This window comes from Microcaecilia unicolor, chromosome 6, assembly GCF_901765095.1.
Source record: "Microcaecilia unicolor chromosome 6, aMicUni1.1, whole genome shotgun sequence".
Taxonomy (NCBI): domain Eukaryota; kingdom Metazoa; phylum Chordata; class Amphibia; order Gymnophiona; family Siphonopidae; genus Microcaecilia; species Microcaecilia unicolor.
The window spans coordinates 316,252,538-316,278,248 of record NC_044036.1 but is presented as its reverse complement, the minus strand read 5'-3'; the positions used below and the strand labels follow the sequence as shown (position 1 = coordinate 316,278,248).

General features: G+C 45.2%; 1 protein-coding gene across 1 annotated transcript in view; it reads left to right on the top strand.

The window, feature by feature from the left end:
• LOC115473360 overlaps window positions 1-25,711 on the top strand; it is a 47,995-nt gene that overhangs the window by 3,425 nt on the left and 18,859 nt on the right. The window contains exons 2-10 of the mRNA XM_030208249.1: window positions 2,083-2,193; window positions 16,179-16,254; window positions 17,337-17,493; window positions 18,580-18,625; window positions 20,352-20,410; window positions 20,502-20,537; window positions 21,038-21,090; window positions 22,316-22,448; window positions 22,839-23,035. Coding sequence (XP_030064109.1) covers window positions 2,083-2,193; window positions 16,179-16,254; window positions 17,337-17,493; window positions 18,580-18,625; window positions 20,352-20,410; window positions 20,502-20,537; window positions 21,038-21,090; window positions 22,316-22,448; window positions 22,839-23,035 — 868 coding nt within the window. The remainder of the gene's footprint in view (window positions 1-2,082; window positions 2,194-16,178; window positions 16,255-17,336; window positions 17,494-18,579; window positions 18,626-20,351; window positions 20,411-20,501; window positions 20,538-21,037; window positions 21,091-22,315; window positions 22,449-22,838; window positions 23,036-25,711) is intronic.

The following is a 25,711-nucleotide window of genomic DNA, read 5'->3' as shown; positions in this document are numbered from 1 at the left end:
AGAAACTGGGGTGCCCATTTGCAATGGATCTACCAGTTATTATTTTCACTGCTGTATATCTAATACTACTAATGTACAAAAAGGCCCAGTGCTTATTTATATATGTTATCGGGTATCTAAACCATTCATTCATTTAACTGGACCTTGCTAGCAACTCTTCTCACGTGAAGTACCCAGCCTCATGCTTTGCTTAACTCTTCATCAGATAGACATGGGAGAAGGCACTGCTTGCCCTGGGATTGGTAGCACCAGGGGCAGATTGACAGTGATCTGGGCAGTGAAGGTCATTGGACCCCCCTGGCCGCTGTCTGCCATTACCCTCCACCATTGCTGCCGCTCCTAAACACTACAGCCCTCCCTACCACCACAGTGTCACCCCTCTTCTGCACACCACAGACCCCTGAGCCTCAGTGGGCCCTCCCCGGTCCTACCATGAAAGGCTGTGGTGGTCTAGTGGCTTCTTCAGGGGCAGGAAAGAAACCTGCTCTTTCCTGCCCAGTGCCGCCATGTTTCCAAAATGGCTGCCGAGACTTCCCATGGTAGTCTTGTGGGTCTGAAGTCTTGGCAGTGATTTTTAAAACGTGGGCAGAGTTGCACCAGTGGGCAGTAGAGAGGTGTGGTAGCCGTGTTAGTCCACTCTTAAAGGTTATCAATAGAAATCAAACAAAATAAAACATGGAAAAGAAAATAAGATGATACCTTTTTTATTGGACATAACTTAATACATTTCTTGATTAGCTTTCGAAGGTTGCCCTTCTTCGTCAGATCGGAAATAAGCAAATGTGGTAGCAGATAGTATATATAAGAGAAACATCAAAGCATTACTTTGACAGTCTGACAAAGTGGGAGGGTGGGGGTATGCATGGGGACATCAAAGCATTTCATTGATATTCTAACAGAATGGGTGTTGGTAGGTGAGAGGAGGGTAATAAACAGAGAAATAAACAGAGAAATACAGCTTTATAAACCATAAAGCTGTATTTTTCTGTTTATTACCCTCCTCTCACCTACCAACACCCATTCTGTTAGAATATAATGAAATGCTTTGATGTCCCCATGCATACCCCCAACTTCCCACTTTGTCAGACTGTCAAAGTAATGCTTTGATGTTTCTCTTATATATACTATCTGCTACCACATTTGCTTATTTCCGATCTGACGAAGAAGGGCAACCTTCGAAAGCTAATCAAGAAATGTATTAAGTTATGTCCAATAAAAAAGGTATCATCTTATTTTCTTTTCCATGTTTTATTTTGTTTGATTTCTATTGATAACCAGTGGGCAGGAAATAGTCGGATTTTTCCTGCCCCTGCCGAGGCCAATAGACCACCAGGGCCCTTCAAGATAAACCGGGGAGGGCCAACTGAGGCTCTGGGGGGTGGGGGAAGAGAACCCCTGCCCCCCCAGCCTCTGGGCCTTCAGGCACTGCACGGTTGCCCATATGGTTAGTCCACCCCTGAATAGCATGAAATGGTTCTGCCAGGTACTTGTGACCTGGATTAGCCACTGTTGGAAGCAGGATACAAGAAGGATCATTGGTCTGACCCAATATGGCTAGTCTTATCTTCTTATGCTATTCAGCTTTTTTTGTACATTGGAATTATTGCCCCCACTTATTTGAAACATTATGACTAGTACAATTGGTATATCTACTACTAATTATCTAATAGTACAAAATTTTCTTCACTCATTTTTATGGAGGTTAAAAGATTGAAGCTTTTATTAGAGTTGATACCCTTCCCCAGGTCAGCAGAATAGGGCTGATCAAGCCCTGGGTTTTCCCCTAACCAACTAACATAGTAGATGATAGCAGATAAAGAGCTATATGGTTCATCCAGTCTGCCCAACAAGATAAACTCACATTCAAACCCGAAAAATGGCTGAATTCAAATTTTGAGCCCTTTTGGCTCTAAATCTGAAATTCGGACGGCCTCTATGTGACTGACAGACTGGATGTTCCCATGTCTTATACTTTGATTGGATTAGTAACAGTGGTCTTGTAACTTCCTTGAGAAACCAGAGTTCTGCCAAATATTGTAAGGAGAGTTTTTTTTTTTTTTTAATGCTTCCTTTCCTTTGTAGCCTGCATCCTGAGTATCCAGGCATCAGGGAGCTGCTCCATCACAGACTCCTGCCCACACTTGGCATCCCTCTGTGAGATCTTGGAAATGATTCTTCGGAAAGGAATAAAACATGAGTAATTTTTGTATGATCCAGGGCCAGCTCAATCATAGGGCAGCAGGCTTGTTGGGGGCTCCAAAGAGCAGCTTCAGTCAAACCAAATAATAGGCCCTGACAGCCACACAGAGGATAATTCTACAAAATAATCACTAACAATTATGCATGTAATTGTTTAGAACAGGCTTGTCCAAGTCCAGTCCTCGAGGACCACAAACAGGTCCGATATTCAGGATATCCGTAAGAAATATGCTTGAGTGAGATTTCTGTGTCCACTACTTACATCATGCATATCCATTAGGGATATCCTGAACATCTGCCTTGTTTGAAGTCCTTGAGAAATTATTAGGAAAGGGATGGTAAATAAGATCAAGAATCTTATAATGCTTCTGTATCGCTCCATGGTGTGACCTCACCTTAAGTATTGCATTTAGTTCTGGTTGCTGTATGTCAAAAAAGATATAGTGGAAATATAAAAGGTTCAAAGAAGAGCGACCAGAATGATACAGGGGATAGAACTCCTTTCATATGAGGAAAGGCTAAAGAGGTTAGGGCTTTTCAGCTTTCAGACATCACTCAATCAATTTAAAATGGACCTTAAGCATATGAATAAGATTTCTATGCATCTTCAACAGGCACACAGGGAAGTACCTTGGAAGATACCTGTAGTACTCCCTTTTGTTCTTTCCCTCCCTCCTCTGTCATATCAATTATTATAGTTCTCCCCCTGCCCTAACAGTCATGTTTGAACTTTTCCTACCTACTATGTCTACTATATTTTAGATTGTAAGCCGCCCTGAAGGTACCCAAAGGGCAGGACAGTAAAACTGTAATAAACATGAAACTTGATATGATTGACGTCTACAAAAACCTGAGAGGTGTAGAATAGGTAAAAGTGAATCGATTTTTACTCTTTCAAAAAGTACAAAGACCAGGCGGGACACTCAATGAAATTACATGGAAATACTTTAAAAACAAATAGGAGGAAATATTTTTCACTCAAAGTATAGTTAAGCTCTGGAACTCGTTGTTGGAGGATGTGGTAACAGCGGTTAGCATATCTGGATTTAAAAACAGTTTGTAGGAAAAGTCCATAGTCTGCTATTGAGATAGACATGGGGAAGCTACTTCTTGCCCTGGGATTGGTAGCATGGAATGGTGCTACTAATTGGGTTTCTGCCAGGTACTTGTAACCTGGATTGGCCACTGTTGGAAGCAGGATACTGGTTTAAATGGGCTATTGGTCTGACTCAGTATGGCTGTTCTTATGAGGACTGAACTTGGATAAGCCTGATTTAGAATAATGGTATGTACATATGTAAATGCCAGAAATCTGCCTAAGCACTATTCTGTAAAAATGCCCTTATCTTACACAGCATATTTTACAAGTAGGTGTACACATAGGTGGAGTCTGGGCTGAGCATAGGCAGGACTCACACTTATGCATGCACCTTATAGAACACCATAAGTTACGTGCGCATCTCCAGCATTTAGGTGAGAATAGAGAATGACACGGGGACCCGTATTAACCATGGGGATGTGGACAGTGCCCACGGGGACGGGGTAGGGACAGATCCTGCAGGGACGGGGTGGGGATGGGGACAGAGCCCATGAGGACAGGGACAAACTTTGTCCCTGTGTCACTTTCTACTTTGAAGCCTGGTAATCAACTGGACTGTTATTTATGTTTGATTGATGCAGACGACAATATTTTTTATATTTGTAATTTAAACACAACAGTTACACAGCATATTGTTCCTTTTTTATGTTTAAACAGTTTTTATTATCATTTCAGCATATTAATTCCAAACAGTACATTTTACTTGACACATTTCCCAACTGAATTATGCTGCATAAATCACACACATTACTGAACAGTATTCAAAACTTTTTAACATTTTTCTCCCCCGTCCTAGTTCCCTCTACCCCCTTAATTGTCTATGAGTTTTAATGGTTGAACACGTTTATTAGCATTTAGCATATTTATCATACACTGCTTCTTACTAGGCTAAATCATCAACAGCTTATGCTCTATAAGCCAAATCAATTCTGATCAAGTTCTTTACACTTGCCATTTCCCCCCCTCCCTTTCTCCTCAGCCTCTCCCTCCCCGCCTCCCCTCCCATCCCCTTGGTATTCATTCATCCAACTAGCCTACATGTTCAGTGCTCTTTTAGTATCTCCTATATTCCCTTATCCCCTCCGGGCTTGGTTCTGATAGCCCGCATATTGTTCCTTTTTATACTTTAATAAAAAGATTTAAATATAAAATCATAAGTGTTCGAGGCTTCTGCAGATGAGAATAGAGCCCATGGGGATGGAGACAGAACCCACGGGGATGGGGACAAATTTTATCCCCGTGTCATTCTCTAGGTGGGAAGACTTACACCAGCTCTAACTTCATACACACATATTTACCCAGTTGCACTAGTATTCTTTAAAGTAGTGGTTCTCAACCTTTCTTCTGTTGTGACACACCTGACAGACAGTGTTCATGTACTGACACACTGAACACTAAAATTTACAGCAGAACAAAGCACACCTAAATATTTCATTCTTTAATTGTAAGTTTAGAATGAATTTGCCTATTCCATATCAAAAAGCTGTATGCAATTCATCAATCCCAGATTTTTCACTTATCAAACAACAAAACAAATATATATTCAGATTCTGGTGCCACCTCAGTAACAGCAACACAAAATCCTTCCACTGCCAGATACTGTGAAGCAACAGAAAAAACTAAAAGTATGCTACTCAGAAACTATATTACAAATGACAGACCCGTAATGTGTTCAGTTGGGGCTGGAGGCAGCAGTTATTAAAGGGGGTAGTGGGGAAGCAGAAACATGGACCAGTTACGAGGATTTTAAGAATCAGACTCTCAAGATTGCTGGTCTTCCTAGCTTGCAGGTAGTGATGGCTGTAACCCAGGCTTGCTATCTACATCAAAGTTTTTGTGACACACCTCCCATCTCTTGGGGACACGCTGGTTGAGAACCACTGCTCTAAAGGAAAGTACAGAATAGGTACACTGTTATAGAATTATCCCCACAAAGTAAAAAAAAAAATGACAGCAGGGAGGGTAAGCAATTTTCAAATTGTCCATGTATTCACATAATTATTCGAGGGGTGGTGTTGGGGTGATCATGATCATTGGGGGACCCAAGGGGCTTGAATGTGAATCGTGGGAGGCACCAGGCTGAAAGTTTGCCCAGGGTGTCTAATACCATTGCGTTGACACTATGTATTACCGTAGACCTGTACCGACTCTACAGGGATTTTGACATGGGACATAAGAACATAAGAGTAGCCATACTGGGTCAGACCAATGGTCCATCTAGCCCAGTACCCTGTTCCCAGCAGTGGCCAAGCCAGGTCACAAGTACCTGGCAGAAACCCAAATCATAGCAACATTCCATACTACAAATCCCAGGGCAAGCAGTTGCTTCCCCATGTCTGTCTCAATAGCAGACTATGGACTTTTCCTCCAGGAACTTGTCCAAACCTTTTTTTAAACTCAGATATACTAACTGCTGTTACCACATCCTCCGGCAAAGAGTTCCAGAGCTTAACTAACTATCCTCTCTCCTCTCCATTCCCAGCTCAGGGGACAATAGTGGAAACAGCCTGCAGAGCTGGCTTTGTTCCACTATACAGCAAAGCTTCTCAGAGTGCCTTTAAGGCCAGATTAGGCTTGTGATGCATGGAAAAAGTGACCCTATTCTGGAGTGTCTGTTGGGGCCCCCAAAGTATTTTTTTTTTTTTTTTTTAATAGCCATTTTTATTGTTAAACACACACAAATACAACACTCCAAATTATCTTGTGCTAAATCAGATTGTACATTTTGCCATCCATCCCCTTATGCACATAGTAGCACTTTCTATCAATACTTTATCTAATACATCCCCAACTAGGCCCAATTCCCCCCACCCTCTTCTTATCCCCCCTTACGGTGGTGCTGATCCCTGATATTGCGACTGTTCATATAGCTGTCCCTCAAAGTATTTTCCACTCTGTAAAGTACTCTTCCGCTTGGGAGGCGGGGATAGTGCTGGGCAGACTTATACGGCCTGTGCCCTGAAAATGACAGATACAAATCAAGGTAAGGTATACACAAAAAGTAGCACATATGAGTTTTATCTTGTTGGGCGGACTGGATGGACCGTGCAGGTCTTTTTCTGCCGTCATCTACTATGTTACTATGTATTAACCCTCCATTATCCCAGGTACAAACTAAGTACCTGAATATAATATGTGTAAAGTGCTTTGATTGTAACCACAGAAAGGCAGTATATCAAGTCCCATTCCCCTTCCCCTAGATGTGTGCAGCAGCATACAGATACACAAGTCTGCTCTTTGAAGCTTACTCTCTGATTAAGACATATAGGAGGCTTCAGGAAATGTATTTAAAGTACAAAACATGCTCTCCGAGTCCTATACGGTATTGTAAAAACAAAAGATTCATGTTGACTGAAAATGGGCCTGTGGATAATGCAAAGATTCCCCTTGCTAAGTAGAAACCAAACACTCAAACTGAAAAGAAACTTGAATGGTTAATCAACTTTATCTTGATGATCTCCAGCAAGTGAATTGTCTCAATGTGCCCAAACCAGTGAACTATTTTAAGATGCAAAACCATGAAGTTTAAGCTAAATGACAGGCTTGAATAGTTTGGGGAGGAGGGGAAAAGAGGCACATGGACGTGTTGGTGAAATGTGTTCTGCAGCTTTATCCAAGAGACCCAAGGCAGGCAGTAATGGATGAGGAACGGAAGTGTGTATGCTGACTGGTAGTACTGATACCTTGTTCATGATCATGCATCCTCCAGTCCAGCAGCAGTTAGGAAACCTGTGTTCTCCGAGGACAAGCAGGCTGCTTGTTCTCACGACTGGGTGACATCCGCGTCAGCCCCCACCAACCGGAAGAAGCTTCGCGGGCGGTCCGCACGCAGGGCACGCCCACCGCGCATGCGCGGCCGTCTTCCCGCCCGTGTGCGACCGTTCCCGCCAGTTCCTTTTTTTCCGCGACTGGAAAGAGTCGTGCCTTCGCCACTCTCTCTGTTTTCAGCCCCGGAAAAACCGTCGCGTTTACGCGAACTTCTTTATTTTATTTTATTTAGTTGCCGCGCGCTCCACTTTTCTTTCTTTAAAAAAAAAAAAGGAGCACGCGCTCCCATTTTCCCTCGTCTCTAGCGGGGGCGTTGCATTGCAGCCTAGTGGCCGCACGGTCGATTTCTTTTTTCGAGGTGTGATTTCCGCCACCATCGACGACTTTAACTTCGGCGACGCGATTTTTCCGTCGATGTCCTCGAAGGTCCCGAGTGGATTTAAAAAGTGTGGTCGGTGCGGCCGGCCGATCTCGCAGACCGACACCCACGCTTGGTGCCTCCAGTGCCTCGGGCCGGAGCACAATATCAAGTCGTGTTCTCTGTGTCTCGGTCTCCAGAAACGGACTCAGGTTGCGAGGCAAGTTCTTCGGGACCGTCTTTTTGGAACTTGCGCCGGCCCCTCGACGTCGACGGCATCGGTATCGACGGCTGGTTCTTCGGTACCGGTATCGATGCCCGAGAAATCGGCACCGATGGCATCGACCCCAGGAGCACAGGTCCCGTCGGCCCGCCGGTCCTCCGGTGAAGGTAGGGGTGAGAGGCCGCGTGGGCAATCGGCCCCGGTCACTCCCTCGGCCCATGGCCCTCGGGACCGAACCCTGTCGGACCCGGTTCCTCGTGACCGAGGGGGATCGACCTCCTCCTCCTCTGCTCCACCTGGCGCCGATGACGGGCATCGGAAAAAATCAAAAAAGCACCGTCATCGGTCGCCCTCGATGCACCAGGGTTCCGGTGCCGGCAAGGAGTCGACGCCGAAGCGTCCTCGTCGAGAGGAGAGATCCCCTTCGGTTGTGGAGGTACTGCCGCGTCAGGGTCCCAGCACTTCGGTGCCGTCTCCTGGACCCGAGCAGCTTCTGGCACCGACACCTCTACCGGCCCCACCGTCTTTCCCGGCAGCGGGCCTGGACGAGTGCCTCCGAGCCATCCTTCTGGGGATCCTGGAAGGGCTGATGCGCCAGGCTGTGCCGGCGCCGTTGACTGTGGCGCCGGCGAGCTCTAGCCCGGTGCAGAGGCCGTCGACACCGCCGCCGCTTGCGGCGCTGGTCTCGACCGCCACGCAGGTGGAGTCCCCGTCGATGGAGGGAGCTTCGTCCCCGCCGGCGCGGGAGTCCACCGCTCGACGACACCGAGGCCTCGGTGCCTCGACATCGAGCCGGGCCCGGTTAAGGACTCAGCTACATGAGCTTATGTCCGATACCGAGGAAGAGGCCTCGTGGGGGGAAGAGGAGGACCCCAGATATTTCTCCTCAGAGGAGTCTGCGGGCCTCCCCTCTGACCCCACGCCTTCACCGGAGAGGAAACTCTCACCCCTGGAGAGCCTCTCTTTTGCCTCTTTTGTCAGGGATATGTCTATCTGCATTCCCTTCCCCGTGGTCTCTGTGGATGAGCCGAGGGCTGAGATGCTCGAGGTCCTCGACTATCCATCACCACCTAGAGAGTCCTCCACGGTGCCGTTGCACAATGTCCTCAAAGAGACACTGCTTCGGAACTGGATGAGACCGCTATCTAATCCCATCATCCCCAAGAAAGCGGAATCCCAGTACAGAATCTACTCTGACCCAGAGTTAATGCGGCCCCAATTGCCCCATGACTCGGCGGTCGTGGATTCTGCTCTCAAGAGGGCACGGAGTTCGAGGGATACCGCCTCGGCGCCCCCGGGGCGGGAGTCTCGCACTCTGGACTCGTTTGGGAGGAAGGCCTACCAATCCTCCATGCTCGTGACCCGCGTCCAGTCATACCAGCTCTATACGAGTATTCACATGCGGAACAATGTGAAGCAACTGGCGGACCTGGTCGATAAGCTCCCGCCGGAGCAGTCCAGGCCTTATCAGGAGGTGGTCAGGCAGCTGAAGGCGTGCAGAAAGTTCCTGTCCAGGGGTATCTATGACACCTGTGACGTGGCATCTCGTGCTGCGGCCCAAGGTATAGTGATGCGCAGGCTCTCATGGCTGCGTGCCTCTGACCTGGACAACCGCACCCAGCAGAGACTGGCCGACGTCCCTTGCCGGGGGGATAATATTTTTGGTGAGAAGGTCGAGCAGCTGGTGGACCAACTGCATCAGCGGGAAACCGCCCTCGACAAGCTCTCCCACCGGGCGCCTTCAGCATCCACCTCAGCAGGTGGACGTTTTTCCCGGGCCCGGCAGGCTGCACCCTATTCTTTTGCAAAGCGTAGGTACACCCAGCCGGCCCTAAGGCCTCGTCAGGCACAAGGACAGCCCCAGCGCGCTCGTTCTCGTCAACAGCCCAAGCAGCCCCCTGCGCCTCCACAGCAAAAGCCGGGGACGGGCTTTTGACTGGATCCACGGGAACATAGCCGCCCTCAAAGTGTCCGTACCGGACGATCTGCCGGTCGGGGGGAGGTTAAAATTTTTTCAACAAAGGTGGCCTCTCATTACCTCCGACCAGTGGGTTCTCCAAATAGTGCGGTGCGGATACGCCCTGAATTTGGCCTCCCTGCCACCAAATTGTCCTCCGGGAGCTCAATCCTTCAGCTCCCATCTCAAGCAGGTACTTGCAGAGGAACTCTCCGCCCTTCTCAGCGCCAATGCGGTCGAGCCCGTACCACCCGGGCAGGAAGGGCAGGGATTCTATTCCAGGTACTTCCTTGTGGAAAAGAAAACAGGGGGGATGCGTCCCATCCTAGACCTGAGAGGCCTGAACAAATTCCTGGTCAAAGAAAAGTTCAGGATGCTTTCCTTGGGCACCCTTCTGCCAATGATTCAGAAAAACGATTGGCTATGTTCCCTGGATTTAAAGGACGCATACACTCACATCCCGATACTGCCAGCTCACAGACAGTATCTCAGATTCCGCCTGGGCGCACGGCACTTTCAGTATTGTGTGCTGCCCTTTGGGCTTGCCTCTGCCCCACGAGTGTTTACAAAGTGCCTCGTGGTGGTGGCGGCGTATCTACGCAAGCTGGGAGTGCACGTGTTCCCATATCTCGACGATTGGCTGGTCAAGAACACCTCGGAGGCAGGAGCCCTCCGGTCCATGCAGTGCACTACTCAACTCCTGGAGCTGCTGGGGTTTGTGATAAATTACCCAAAGTCCCATCTCCAGCCAACCCAGTCTCTGGAATTCATAGGAGCTCTGCTGAATACCCAGACGGCTCAGGCCTCCCTTCCCGAAGCGAGGGCCAACAACCTCCTGTCCCTGGCTTCGCAGACCAGAGCGTCTCAGCAGGTCACAGCTCGGCAGATGTTGAGACTTCTGGGTCATATGGCCTCCACAGTTCATGTGACTCCCATGGCTCGTCTTCACATGAGAGTTGCTCAATGGACCCTAGCTTCCCAGTGGTTCCAAGCCACCGGGAATCTAGAAGATGTCATCCGCCTCTCCACCAGTTGCCGCACTTCACTGCTCTGGTGGACCATTCGGACCAATTTGACCCTGGGACGTCCATTCCAAATTCCGCAGCCCACGAAAGTGCTGACGACGGATGCATCTCGCCTGGGGTGGGGAGCTCATGTCGATGGGCTCCACACCCAGGGTCTGTGGTCCCTCCAGGAAAAGAATCTGCAGATCAACCTCCTGGAGCTCCGAGCGATCTGGAACGCACTGAAGGCTTTCAGAGATCGGCTGTCCTGACAAATTATTCAAATTCGGACAGACAATCAGGTTGCAATGTATTACACCAACAAGCAGGGGGGCACCGGATCTCGCCTCCTGTGTCAGGAAGCCGCCGGGATGTGGCGTTGGGCCTGCCGGTTCGGCATGCTTCTCCAAGCCACATACCTGGCAGGTGTAAACAACAGTCTGGCCGACAGACTGAGCAGAGTCATGCAACCGCACGAGTGGTCGCTTCATTCCAGAGTGGTACGCAAGATCTTCCGAGAGTGGGGCACCCCCTCGGTGGATCTTTTCGCCTCTCAGACCAACCGCAAGCTGCCTCTGTTCTGTTCCAGACTACAGGCACACGGCAGACTAGCGTCGGATGCCTTTCTCCTCCATTGGGGGACCGGCCTCCTGTATGCTTATCCTCCCATACCTTTGGTGGGGAAGACCTTACTGAAGCTCAAGCAAGACCACGGCACCATGATTCTGATAGCGCCCTTTTGGCCCCGTCAGATCTGGTTCCCTCTTCTTCTGGAGTTGTCCTCAGAAGAACCGTGGAGATTGGAGTGTTTTCCGACTCTCATCTCGCAGAACGACGGAGCGTTGCTGCACCCCAACCTTCAGTCCCTGGCTCTCACGGCCTGGATGTTGAGGGCGTAGACTTCACTGCGTTGGGTCTGTCTGAGGGTGTCTCCCGGGTCTTGCTTGCCTCTAGGAAGGATTCCACTAAAAAGAGTTACTTTTTCAAGTGGAGGAGGTTTGTCGTTTGGTGTGAGAGCAAGGCCCTAGAACCTCGTTCTTGCCCTGCACAGAACCTGCTTGAATACCTTCTGCACTTATCAGAGTCTGGCCTCAAGACCAACTCAGTAAGGAATCACCTTAGTGCGATTAGTGCTTACCATTATCGTGTGGAAGGTAAAGCCATCTCTGGAGAGCCTTTAGTCGTTCGATTCATGAGAGGCTTGCTTTTGTCAAAGCCCCCTATCAAGCCTCCTACAGTGTCATGGGATCTCAACGTCGTCCTCACCCAGCTGATGAAACCTCCTTTTGAGCCACTGAATACCTGCCATCTGAAGTACTTGACCTGGAAGGTCATTTTCTTGGTGGCAGTTACTTCAGCTCGTAGGGTCAGTGAGCTTCAAGCCCTGGTAGCTCATGCTCCATATACCAAATTTCATCACAACAGAGTAGTGCTCCGCACCCACCCAAAGTTCCTGCCGAAGGTGGTGTCGGAGTTCCATCTTAACCAGTCAATTGTCTTGCCAACTTTCTTTCCCAGGCCGCATACACGCCCTGCTGAACGTCAGTTGCACACATTGGACTGCAAGAGAGCGTTGGCCTTCTATTTGGAGCGGACACAGCCCCACAGACAGTCCGCCCAATTGTTTGTTTCTTTCGACCCTAACAGGCTAGGGGTCGCTGTCGGGAAATGCACCATCTCCAATTGGCTAGCAGATTGCATTTCCTTCACTTACGCCCAGGCTGGGCTGGCTCTTGAGGGTCATGTCACGGCTCATAGTGTTAGAGCCATGGCAGCGTCAGTGGCCCACTTGAAGTCAGCCACTATTGAAGAGATTTGCAAGGCTGCGACGTGGTCGTCTGTCCACACATTCACATCACATTACTGCCTCCAGCAGGATACCTGACGCGACAGTCGGTTCGGGCAGTCGGTGCTGCAGAATCTGTTTGGGGTGTAAATCCAACTCCACCCTCCAGGACCCGAATTATTCTGGTCAGGCTGCACTCTCAGTTAGTTGTTCTTCGTAGGTCAATTTCTGTTATGCCCTCGCCGTTGCGAGGTTAAATTGACCTGGGTTCTTGTTTTGAGTGAGCCTGAGAGCTAGGGATACCCCAGTCGTGAGAACAAGCAGCCTGCTTGTCCTCGGAGAAAGTGAATGATACATACCTGTAGCAGGTGTTCTCCGAGGACAGCAGGCTGATTGTTCTCACCTACCCTCCCTCCTCCCCTTTGGAGTTGCGTTTTCATCATTTTGCTTGTCATTCAACTGGCGGGAACGGTCGCGCACGGGCGGGAAGACGGCCGCGCATGCGCGGTGGGCGTGCCCTGCGTGCGGACCGCCCACGAAGCTTTTTCCGGTTGGTGGGGGCTGACGCGGACGTCACCCAGTCGTGAGAACAATCAGCCTGCTGTCCTCGGAGAACACCTGCTACAGGTATGTATCATTCACTGTTTTAGAAACTTCTTGTGTGGTGGAGATGAAAACGATAACGGAATTCAACCATGCGTGGGATATGCATAAAGGAATCCTGTGCAGAAGGAATGGATCCTCAGAAGCTTAGCCGAAATTGGGTGGCGGAGCAGGTGGGGGGAAGAGGGGTTGGTGGTTGGGAGACGAGGATAGTGGAGGGCAGACTTATACGGTCTGTGCCAGAACCGGTGGTGGGAGGCGGGAAATACTGCTGGGCAGACTTATACGGTCTGTGCCCTGAAAAAGACAGGTACAAATCAAGGTAAGGTATACACATGAGTTTATCTTGTTGGGCAGACTGGATGGACCATGCAGGTCTTTTTCTGCCGTCATCTACTATGTTACTATGTTGATGCTGGCAGAGGGGGGGAAACCCTGGATGGAGCTCTCAGGGGTCTGAGATTTTGGACAGGTTATATCATTTTGCACCAGAAAAAGTGGATAGGTAATAAAAGTACCCAACTTGCATCTCTGCAGCAGGAGCTTCCACAACCTCCATAGGGCTTGGGGGGGGGGGGGGGGTTTGTAGGACTGGTGTCTTCCACATCAACCCTGGCCCCAATCACTGGGGAGCCCTAAGCCTAGTTTAGCTCCAGCACTTAGTCCTGATTAAGCAGGCTCTGGTGGCTGAAGCTGCCCCCCCCCTGCAGTGGGGGGGGGGGGGGGAGCTGCAGGCACCTCCCTGGGGGCCAAGCACTGCAAAGTAAACCAGGCCTCAACAGTGGCTCCTTTTGTTCCAGAGCCAATTCGGGTGGGACATAGGGGACCTTTTGGACCATAAGTCACCTCCAGGCTCTAATTCTGAGACAGAGTCTTCATGGGGTGGGGAAGGGAGGAGCATTTGCCTGCCATTCGGCTGTTGCAGTGGAAAGAGCTCTCCCACCTCATTAACTCAGTATCAGAAGCCCTGAACATAAAAATAGCCATACTGAGTCAGACCAATGGTCCATCTATCTCAGTATCCTTCTTCCAGCAGTGGCCAATCCAGGTCACAAGTACCTGACAGAATCCCAAATAGTAGTAAGGTTCATGCTACTGGTCCCAGGGATAAGCAGTGGCTTTCCTCATGTCTATCTCAATAGCAGACTATGGACTTTTCCTCCAGGAACTTGTCCAAATCTTTTTTAAACCCAGATACACTAACTGCTGATATCACATGCTCTGGCAACGAGTTCTAGAGCTTAACTATTCGTTGAGTGAATAGTACCATGTAACTTCCTTCAGTATCCCCTATTCTTTGTACTTTTTGAAAGAGTAAAAAATCGATTTATGTTTACCTGTCCTACACCACTATTTTGTAGACCTCTATCATATCCCCCCTCAGCCATCTCATTTCCAAGCTGAAGAGTCCTAACATCTTAAGCTTTTCCTCCTGTGAGAGGAGTTCCATCCCCTTAATCATTTTGGTTGCCCTTCTTTGAACCGTTTCTAATTCTTCTATGTCTTTAAGATACAGCGACCAGAATTGCACACAATATAAAAGGTATGGTCGTAACATGGAGCTATACAGAGACATTATAATATTCTTTGTCTTATTTTTTTTATCCCTTTCCTAATAATTCCTAGCATCCTGTTTGCTTTTATGGCCGCCACCACACTGGACAGAAGATTTCAGCATATTGTCTACAATGACACCTAGACCTTTTTCTCCTAAGTGGATCTTAGCATCAAGTAACTATGATTTGGATTATTCTTCCCAATTTGTATCACTTTGCTTTTGTCCACATTAAATTTCATCTGCCATTTGAATGCACAGTCTTCCAACTTTCTAAGATCTTCCTGCAATTTTTTACAATCCACATGTGTTGTAACACTCTGAATAGTTTTGTGTTATCTGCACATTTAATCACCCTCCGCCACTAAGAGAATTGGCCATTTAACCCTACGTTCTGTTTTCTATCAATCAATCCACAACAGAACATTGCCTCCTATTCCATGACTCTTTAATTTTCTCAGGAGTCTCTCATGAGGGACTTTGTCAAACACTTCCTGAAAATGTAGATACACTACATCAATCAGCTCACCTTTATCCACATGTTTATTCACGCATTCAAAGAAATGAAGCAGATTGGTGAGGCAGGTCTTCCCTTGGCTGAATCCATGTTGACTCTGTCCCATTAAACCATGTTTTTCTATTTGTTCTGTAATTTTATTCTTTATAATAGTTTCCACTATTATGCCTGGTACTGACGTCAGGCTTATCGGTCTGTAATTTCCCGGATCACCCCTGGAACCCCTTTTAAAAATTCGTGTTACATTGGCCACCCTCCAGTCTTCAGGTACTATGGACGATTTTAATGACAGGTTACATATTACTAACTGGTGAAACAAAGAGGAGCGGAAGCTGTCCAGAAAAACCAGACTGAATCCACAAATGTAAAAGCCAAAATAGTTTATTGGGTCACAATAAACTATTTTGGCTTTTACATTTGTGGATTCAGTCTGGTTTTTCTGGACAGCTTCCGCTCCTCTTTGTTTCACCTTGTCGTTTTGCGGGAGACTTTTGGACTCTCTTTTGTGTTGTTTACATATTACTAACAGCAGATCAGCAATTTCATGCTTGAGTTCTTTGATTACCCTTGGATGTATGCCATCCAGTCCAGGTGATTTACTACTCTTTAATTTGTCAATTTGGCTCAGTACATCTTCCAGGTTCACCGAGATTTCTTTCAATTCCTCCACATCATCACCCTTGAAAACCGTTTCCAGTACAGGCAGATCTCTTACATCTTCTTCCGTAAAGACCAAAGCAAAGAATTAATTCAGTTTCTCTGCTATGGCCTTGTCCTCCCTGAGTGCCCTTTTTGCTCCTTCATGATCTAACAGTCCAATGGATTCCCGCGCAAACTTCTACTTCTGATGTACCTGAAAAGGTTGTTACTGTGAGTTTTAGCCCTAGTGGCAAGTTTCTCTTCATATTCTCTTTTAGCAAGGGCTGCAGTGAACTTGATAACTAAGCAGCTATTTTTGGAAGGTTGTGGCTAAAACTGAATTGCAGAAAGCACTGGAAGAGAATTACACATAAGCCTCAGAAATATCCTCCTACATACATTTCTCAGTCCCTTAAAAACTTATGAGTATCACTTGGTCTCCACAGAGGGAATATTTTTTTCTTTTTCAGAGCCAGTTCTGGGCTTCAAGAAACGAGATTACTGGCACTGGCTGGAACAACTTTCTCAGCAGGATATGTGTGGCAAGTACGTGGTGGTATCTTCACTACCTCCCCATTGTAATTTTCCCAGAGCACAGTTTTGGAAAGGCAAGTAATTAAATCCAAATATAGCAAGGGAAGAATTTACTGCAGTTAAAGATTTTTTTTAAATGGCTCGATCCAAGAATGTCAGAAGTGATATTGCTGTGTATGTGTGAATTTGATGGAGGGGTTAACTCAGTTATATCACTTCCCCCTGTTTACAAAGCTGCACTAGTGGCTGCCTGTGCTCTAATGCCCACACAGCCCATTCAAACTGAATGAGCTGTGTCAGTATGACCGCTCCTCGGCTTTGTAAAAGGGTGGGTTAGACATTTTGCCCAAATGGGCTGTATTAATGGTCAATTAACATCAGAGTGGAGTGGAGGAGTGGCCTAGTGGTTAGGGTGGTGGACTTTGGTCCTGGGGAACTGAGGAACTGAGTTCCATTCCCACTTCAGGCACAGGCAGCTCCTTGTGACTCTGGGCAAGTCACTTAACCCTCCATTGCCCCATGTAAGCTGCATTGAGCCTGCCATGAGTAGGAAAGCGCGGGGTACAAATGTAACAAAAAAAAAAAGCCACACCAACAAAACTAATACACAGCTGTCACTTCATCAGAGCAATACTATCAATTTCCTTTTTGCAAGTACATGTCCTTGCAGTGCTTGTACAGCATACAGACATTTGCATGCTGTCTTAGGCTTGTTGCAGGGACTTCAGTGAACAGTATCCATTCTGATGTAGTCCACTTGGGTGAAACGTGGCCATGTTGGGTACAGTTTCTAAGTGAATAAACTTTGTTCAAGATACCTCTGGTTTTCCGGATTCTTGATGCTATTCTTTTGTTTTTGCAGCACCTTGGGTGGCCTTTTCTAAAGCTATGAAAGTGGTTTAGAAGAATTATAAATAAAGAACAAAATTAATTGGTTGTGTGAGAAAAGAATAACAGTTATAATTCCCAATTATAATTTTAAATCTGGTACTGAGCAATTACAGTATTAGGATTTGCCAGGCAGGCTTCCTTGCATAATAAGTGACGGGGTACATTTTGATGTGTTCATTTTACTTTTTTTTTTCCCTGTATAGACTTACACAGCTGCCATTCACAATTGAGAAAGTCAGTTCCTGCAAGAAGGTGCTGACAGCACAGGGACGTGGGCGGTTCTTCCTGCGGTTGGCACTCAACAAGAAGTTATTGGGAATTACCATTCAACATCTGGCCCATACCCCTAAGCTGCTGGAGGTGTTGTGTGTTCTGCAGTTCTACTTAAAATATGGACATAAAACAGGGCTGTCATTGCACCTCAGGTCAAGCAATGAAATAGCTCCAGGCCTGGTTTTGTTGCCATTCTTTGCACTGATTCATAGCCCTGGTTTTCTTCGGGAAATCAATGACAAAGTCACAGTTACAGCTTCACACAGTGGGACAAAACCAGGCCTGGATTAGCTTGTTTAGTAACAGCCTCAGAGCTGCCAAGTTAACCTGGTTCCAAGAGGGGGATTTCTTGGCTAGTCCTGGTTTTGAACTTATATTCTAAAGCAGTGTGGTATTTGCAGTCCTTGATTCTACCCACTGAAATGAGTGCTGCAGCTTCCGTAATGTATCAGGATGGGGTTGTCAGAACTCCAGATCCAGAACTGGCCGTAAATCTCCCTCCTGGAACTGAGTCACTTGGAAGCTGTGCAAACCTAACACTAAATAATTGTGCAGTGTAAAACAAACAAGGGCTGGCTAAAGATTCTTTAAATGCATTCCATTAGAACAAAGGTAAGAAGCTGGCTCAGTGGTCAATGAAACTATGTTTGTGCAGCGCTGCATATGCCTTGTAGCGCTATAGAAATGCTAAATAGTAGTAGTAGTAGTATTATACAATGAATTACATGGAGACCTTTCCCTAAATTCTCTTTTTCTAGAAGTGGAGTATTGACAATGTGAGACATTGACCTTCAGGCACTAGGTTAACTTGTAACATCTATGTGTTATATGCAAATAGCATTGTAGGGGATTTGGGGGAGGGGGGCACCTAAGGGGACCCTGTTCCCTGCCTTCTTACAAAATAACTGTAAACTTAGTATATGGAGTCCAATAGAAAAGGAAAAAATGTTTTTGAAGGTCATACATGAAAGCTTCTAGCTGCCTGTAAGAGACCATCAAAGGACAAAAGCACAAAATACCATTTAAGATTAATAAGTAATTTTTTTTAATGTTTTCAATAGGCTCATTGATAAGGGGAGACAAAAGATATTTTGAGGAAAAAAGCAGCTTCCATTAAATGATGTTACAAAATTTTGTGACTATGTTTGTTGTTCTTGTTTTTGTGTATTTTAGTGGTATGATCCATTGATCTCTGTGCTGGGAAATGAAGAGTTCATGGGTAGTATTTTTAATTATGTATTTTAATTACATAATTTAAATTTATATTTTGGAATTTTTTATCATCTGTAACAGCCACAGAAATAGTTTTTGGTTTATTTGGTAGCTGTTTTTATTGGTGGTGGGGGGAGTTACTTTTCTTTTCCTCTTTAAGCACCTGAGGATGTGTCAATCTGTTTGCCCGTATGCATAATAACATAAAATGTGCTGTACTGGGTCAGGCTAAAGATCCATCAGGCCCAACATCCTGTTTCTGACAGTGGCTGATAACAAATCACAAATACTTAGAAGGATCCCAAGGAGTAGATCCATTCCATATTGTTAATCCCTAGAGGTAAAGTGGCTTTCTCAGGCTTACACTTTACGGACCACCCATGCATGTGCTTTAGATGTGCATGGATGGTCTGTAGAATGCTGGAAAGTAGCATAGGATAGGGGGCAGGGGCAAACCAACAACTGAGCCATGGGACTGTCAGAAAACCCAGACGCCATCAACCCAAAAAGGACCCCAGAGCCAACAGACTGAACCACGGACTTGGCAGGGAGATCTAGTCTCACTAACCCAAAGAGGACAGGGAGCTGGAAAATGAAGAGAAAGAGATTATAGTGATTGAGTTAGGAAGGATGGAGGACAAAGGGGAGGGGAAAGAAGGTAAGGAAGAGTGGAGCAAGGGAAAGAACATGCAGTGGAGAGTGAAAAGGAAAGAGTACGCCCACTGTACCACACACATAGATACACACGCATTCCTGAAATACTAGGACTAGAGGGCATGCAATGAAGCTACAAAGTAGTAAATTTAATACGAATCGGAGAAAATTTTTCTTCACTCAACGTGTAATTAAACTCAAGTTCGTTGCCAGAGAATGTGGAAAAGGCAGTTAGTTTAGCAGGGTTTAAAAAAAGGTCTGGATGGTTTCCTAAAGGAAAAATCCACAGACCATTATACATAGTAATATAGTAGATGATGGCAGAGAAAGACCTGCACAGTCCATCCAGTCTGCCCAACAAGATAAACTCATATGTGCTACCTTTTGTGTATACCTGACCTTGATTAGTATCTGCCATTTTCACGGCACAGACCATAGAAGTCTGCCCAGCGCTAGCCCCGCCCCCCACAACTGGCTCTGCCACCCAATCTCCGCTAAACTTCTGAGGATCCATTCCTTCTGAACAGGATTCCTGTATATTTATCCCATGCATTTTTTAATTCTGTTACCGTTTTCATCTCCACCACCTCCCACGGGAGGGCAAATTCACTGGTATTTCTGGGATAAGCAGCATAAAATGTATTGAACTTTTTTGGGATCTTGCCAGGTATTTGTGACCTGGATTGGCCACTGTTGGAAACAGGATGCTGGGCTTGATGGGCCTTTGGTCTGTCCCAGTGTGACAATACTTATGTATAAAAACCGCTGCACACTTGCACACATTCTACATGCTCTCGCACTCAAACACCAACCTCCTGTACCTCAACAACCTCCCTCTACACCCATGCCACAAACAACCACAACCCATCCTCCCCACACACAACTTTCTGCTGCTAGATTGGGTGGACATACCCTAGTCTGCCTGTGAAGGAGGCAGAAATGTGCTGTGTCACATAACAGCAGAATAGGGCCATAATGTTCCCAAATGATGTTCCCTCATTAATAGAAAGGATACTTAGGCAAATTTATGAACTGTAGGAGGTTGATGTACAGGATGCTTTTGTCCTTTTTACTTACAGAGCCATTCCATTCCATGATGCTGGTGGTGACAGAAATTAATTTCTCTTTGGATCTAGAGGTAATAGCTATATTGGAGTGCTCTCTCAAAATATCTCATGATTATTGAAATTTTCAGTAAATAGACTTTTGTGTGTGTGTGTGTTTTTCAGAACTCCAGTTTCTTGGATGATAGCTGGTTGCTGCCAGTAAGTTGTTGATAATTTTAACTGTTATCATTTCTTAGCTGCTTCAGAATTAACAACCCTCTTCAATCATTAAGGACCAGCCACTTGTTTTGGGGATTGGCTATTGATATTTGCTTTCTGTAGAGAATACCAGAATGGCCATCTAGAGAGCACTTGACAGACCTTCTCGAGATTTAAGGATCACCATCTTGCTATCCAGACAGTGACTCAGATTGTTGAAAAGCAGAAAATCCAGTTGGATTTCAGTTATAAGAAAGTGATTTGTCAGCCCCCTGCTCCTCCTTTTATTCGCTAACATCAGTACTTTACTTCTTACAGGAGGCAGTGCTGTGTGTTCATAAGGTTATACCTCTGGAAGAGTATGGGGGACAGTGGCTGTAAAGAGCTACCCTTCTGTTCTTGCTGAGTATTTTTGTAAAAAATTGAAGCAGAGAATAAGCTCAGGAGACAATCTAAGCAAGAATTTGATCTAGCACTAGATGGTTTCTGCTATATTCCAGGTGTGTGAAACCTATGAGACTGTTCCATGCAGGGAGCTGGGAATGGTGCTCAGGTAAGAATCCCCTGGCAGGCTTATTATGCAAACACAGGCTTGCTGCAAACCCTGCTATCTCTGTTTAAATCCTCTATCACTTTCTATGTATCACTTTTCCCCTTGTCATTTGCTTGTGAAAATCATCACCCTCCAAGAGAGAAAAAAAAGGAAATGACTGGTACACAAAAAGGCATTATATACCAGCCAACTGCCTAGTTTGAGAAGATTTACAAAACATAAAAATAGCTACTAAAAACCTGTAGAAAATATAATTCATGTAAAATAATCCCTTTTAGCAAAAGCAATATTCAGCAAGTTTAACATCCCCTATTCCACTACATCACATTCATAGACCGAACACCCAAATTTTAAGCATTTTTTAAAATACCATACAGGTAGAATCCCTTGAATGTTCCATAAACAGACAATTCCACAATGCTGAGCCCTTTTCTTCAGGCTCTGATTACACACTGTCTCATCTAAAATGTTTGGCTGAAGAAAGTTGTAAACCATGGAGATCTTAGTTCTCTTACGGGGCATTGTCTTTCCCCTCTTCCCTTTCTCTTCTGGATTGGAGACCAAGGTGGTGAATATTCCATTTGATAATAGTCAACATGAGTTACAAATAAGGGTGCAGTGGCTGCAAAAACTGGTTTACCGTGTTTTACAGGTATTATACTCTGCATCATTGCTCAGGGGAGACATATTTTCTGATTTCCATTTCCCTAACAGACAGGTTTGGTCTTTTTAGTAATAACAATATTGGCAACTAATTAAATGGATTTGACTGACTGTCCATTGCTAATTCCTACCTACTGGAGGGCAGTAGTTCCTTCCATGCATCATAGATGACAGTCTAAAGTAAATCACCATGGGTGCTGTAGAGTTATTATGGCATAAGACTGGAGCTATTGAAATCTCCTTGTATCTGCTCATCACATGCCTTTGGATAAAAGCAAGGCAGTAAATTAAGTGTAAAATGATTTATTATATTTATGTAATCTATAATCCCAGCTGGGTGGAGGAGCACATACAAAAAACGGTTCACATGGGACATTTGATTTCAGAATGTATTATCCTGTACTAAGCATTATTTAATTGCAAATTACACATTACATGAGAAAATAAAAATTGCAGGGGAACCAGAAGGTCTTGTGTGCTTCTAAATCTCAAGGGAAGCTGCTTTTAGGTCTGTTTGCATGCAGCTTGGTAGTTATCATTGTTCTCTTGGTCACTTTTTCAGGTACTTGGATGGTCGAATTTTTATTGTGGAAGTATTACCTGGAAGTCAGGCAGAGATTGATGAGTTGGTGTTGGTTGGTGATATCATTGATGAGATCAATGGTATCTCACTGAGAAATGCTCAGAATGGGCAGGTAGGGCTCAACATTGCTCCTTGCTAGTAACTTGTTTGGCCTTAACAAGAAATGTGAGCCTGTCGGGCATAGAGCTCAGGACTACAGGCCCAAATCAGTAACTACTTCAGAGATCAGCTATACTTGACAGTATTACTCCTATCTTGTTTTAAATGCCAATTACTATATACAAGACTCGTTACAGTCTCCTAGGGTACCTATTGAAAGCTCTGGGTACACAAGTGGTATGGGGGCACATACACATTTGTTTGGTATAGGGTCATAGGACAGGAGGGAGCAGAAATTCTCCATTTTGGAGAGTCTGTGTTAAAAATGTCCCAGTCTCCCATTCCTTTCTAATCCTTATCCCTGCTCACCAACTATGATAACCTGTTTTCTTTTTTTTGCCAGGCTGGAACAGTGCTACAGAAACTAAGGGACAAACCACTGAGCTTTCGTCTTATCCGCTGGAAATGGCATGATGGAACACTGTATCGACCGCTGATGCCTTACCTGAAAGTCATACAGGAGAAGCTGCCCACCTTCCAACTCCAACACGAGCCTAAGCACTTAGAAGAGAGTGAGGACAGTTGCCTGCAGGATGGCAGGTAGAACAGGGATTCATTCAAGTTGACAGCGGGCAAGGGAGATACACCAGTGAATGCTAAAAAAGATCATGATTAACTATGGCATGTCCATACCAAGACATCTGGACTTGTATCCATGCACAGTCCTCTCCAAATCTATTTTCTAGAACTAAAAGCACTCTGGCTTGTACACCCACAGAGTGGCAAACTCTTTGCCAGAGTATCTTTCATTTTCATGGTGTATACTGCATGCTCTTTGGTGGTTCTTTCTCTGATGTTATCCAGAGAGCATTTTCAAATTTTTCATCTGCCTGCTTTTCAGAAGGAAAGTTATATGTGTAATTTTCTTCTGAAAATTTCTCCAAGTACATGTCCATTTTTAAAATTGCAATTTGAGCAGGGTATAATTTGCAGAAAAGTAACATATATAGATCCGAGAGCAAATCTAGGCATTATTTCTCTAGTTGACCACTGGAAATGCCAACCCTCAGTCTAGTCACAACATGCTTGCAATCCTTAACCAAGTCCATTTACCCAGCTTTAAAAATCACCTTTTCAGAAATACTAGCAAAGCAGCTTAAAGTAAATATTCAAATAAGACATGTATTCAACACAAAGGCATTGCATATGCATGAACTAAATTTGAATATACTGGGACTGCAATGTATGCAGCTTTGACTGTTGCATATTCATTGTAGATATCCTAAAAACCTGATTGGCTATGGGGTCCCTATGACAGGTTTGGGAAGCCTTGTGCTAGAGGAATCTAGGTTCACTACCAATAGCACGTACTGTAAATTATAAATGAATAAAACAGCCATTACACAAATTACTGTCACAAATAGTATAGCAAAGGCAGGAGAGACAGTCTGTCTGCTAAAATTGCTTAGTACAGTCTGACCTGCTACTGATATTGCAACATGAAGTTTAGTTTATTCTTGTGTTTGATTACACACATCTAATAAAGATCATAAAGCAAGGAACAATTCAATTTCAAAAACAGCCTTACAAAATAAAATCCACAAATCAACGGTTATCTGGCACACAACTTAGCCCATTTCATGTTTATTTATTTGTTGCATTTGTATCCCACATTTTCCCACAATGTTACAATGTTACAATGTTCTGTCATGGCATTCGCCAATCCAGAGTAAAAGATACAATTAATATTGAATAAAGAACATGGATGACATAATAAAATTAAGCAATCGAGTATACAGAGAAAACATTCAAAATATCAGGTAAGTGGTAGTGCGTTACAGTTCCTATTATGGATCATTGTGGTATGCCTTGTTGAAGAGATAAGTCTTCAGTGATTTACAAAAGTTGATTAGGTCGTAAACTGTTTTCAGGTCAGATGGCAATGCATTCCACAGGTGCGTGCTCATGTAGGAAAAGCTGGACGCATGTGTTAATCTGTATTTTAGTCCTTTACAGCTGGGGAAGTGAAGATTCAGGAATGTGCGTGCTGATCTTTTAGCATTCCTGGGTGGTAAGTTAATAAGGTTTAACATGTAGGCCGGGGCATCTCCGTAAATGATTTTATGAACCAGAGTACAGACCTTGAACGCAATACATTCTTTAAGTGGAAGCCAGTGTAACTTTTCATTTCAAAGGGTTGATTCCATGGCTTGACTATGGTGCAGAGACTCCTGTACAGTGCAACTTCTTGTACGTATCATGTATCATGAATGGGCTGTGCTGAGATTCTGGGTGGGAGGGAAGGGGATAATTATTACAGGAGTGACCCCTCCGTACAAGAACAATATTCAGGGTTCCAGTCTTGCAGAAAGTTTCCCTCGAGCTGATGACTAGAAAGGAATGCAACTTATACCAAGCTAACTAATGGGGAAAAACGAGGTGGGAAACCTTAAAAATATATATATATTAATTATAAATTACACTTGTGTTGGAGCTTCAGGTTCTCTGATGTTTAGAGTTTCTGCAACAAATAATTTCCCCTCTTGAACTGTCTTTGACGTTATGATTTTCAGATCACTATCAAAGCCAGTTGATTTGATCATTTGTTAATTCCTTCCACTAATGCCTACTTATGAAAGTTCCACATTTTCAGTGAACTTCATTGTATTATAGTCTGTTTTTCTAGTAGGGGGATCTCAGAATTTGAACTAGTAACTTTCTACCTCCTTAGTGCGAACTCTACTGTTGGACTAAAGGAGTAGCTTCCCTGAGCTAGAAGAACCTGCCCTTTTTCAGCCAAGTTACACATACTGCCACCCAGTCGTGCTATCAAAATCATCTTGCACTCAAATTGATTCTTTCAGGAATTGACACTGGACGATGCCTATCTTTAACTTCATCTCCTGAAAGAACCTTTTCAAGCCTTGCATTTTATTAGTGAGTTCTCCACAAATAAAAGCCATGCCAAGTCAAACCAAAGTCCATTGAGGCCAGCATCCTATCTTCAACAATAGCTGGTTCAGGTCGCAAGTGCCTGGCGGAACCAAAAAAGTAAATCTATTTTCCATAGTTAATTTCCAGGTATGAACAATAGCCCTTCAAAGTCTACCTGGCTAATAATTCCACAGCTTAATTATGTACTGCAGGACAATGTTTCTACAGTTCGATGTCAACCTATTGGGTCATGCGTTTCATAGGCTGGCCTTTTCTTGTTTGGCAGGTTAAACAGCAGCTCCCTATTTAACCATTTCATCCTCTACTCCTGATTTTTTTTTA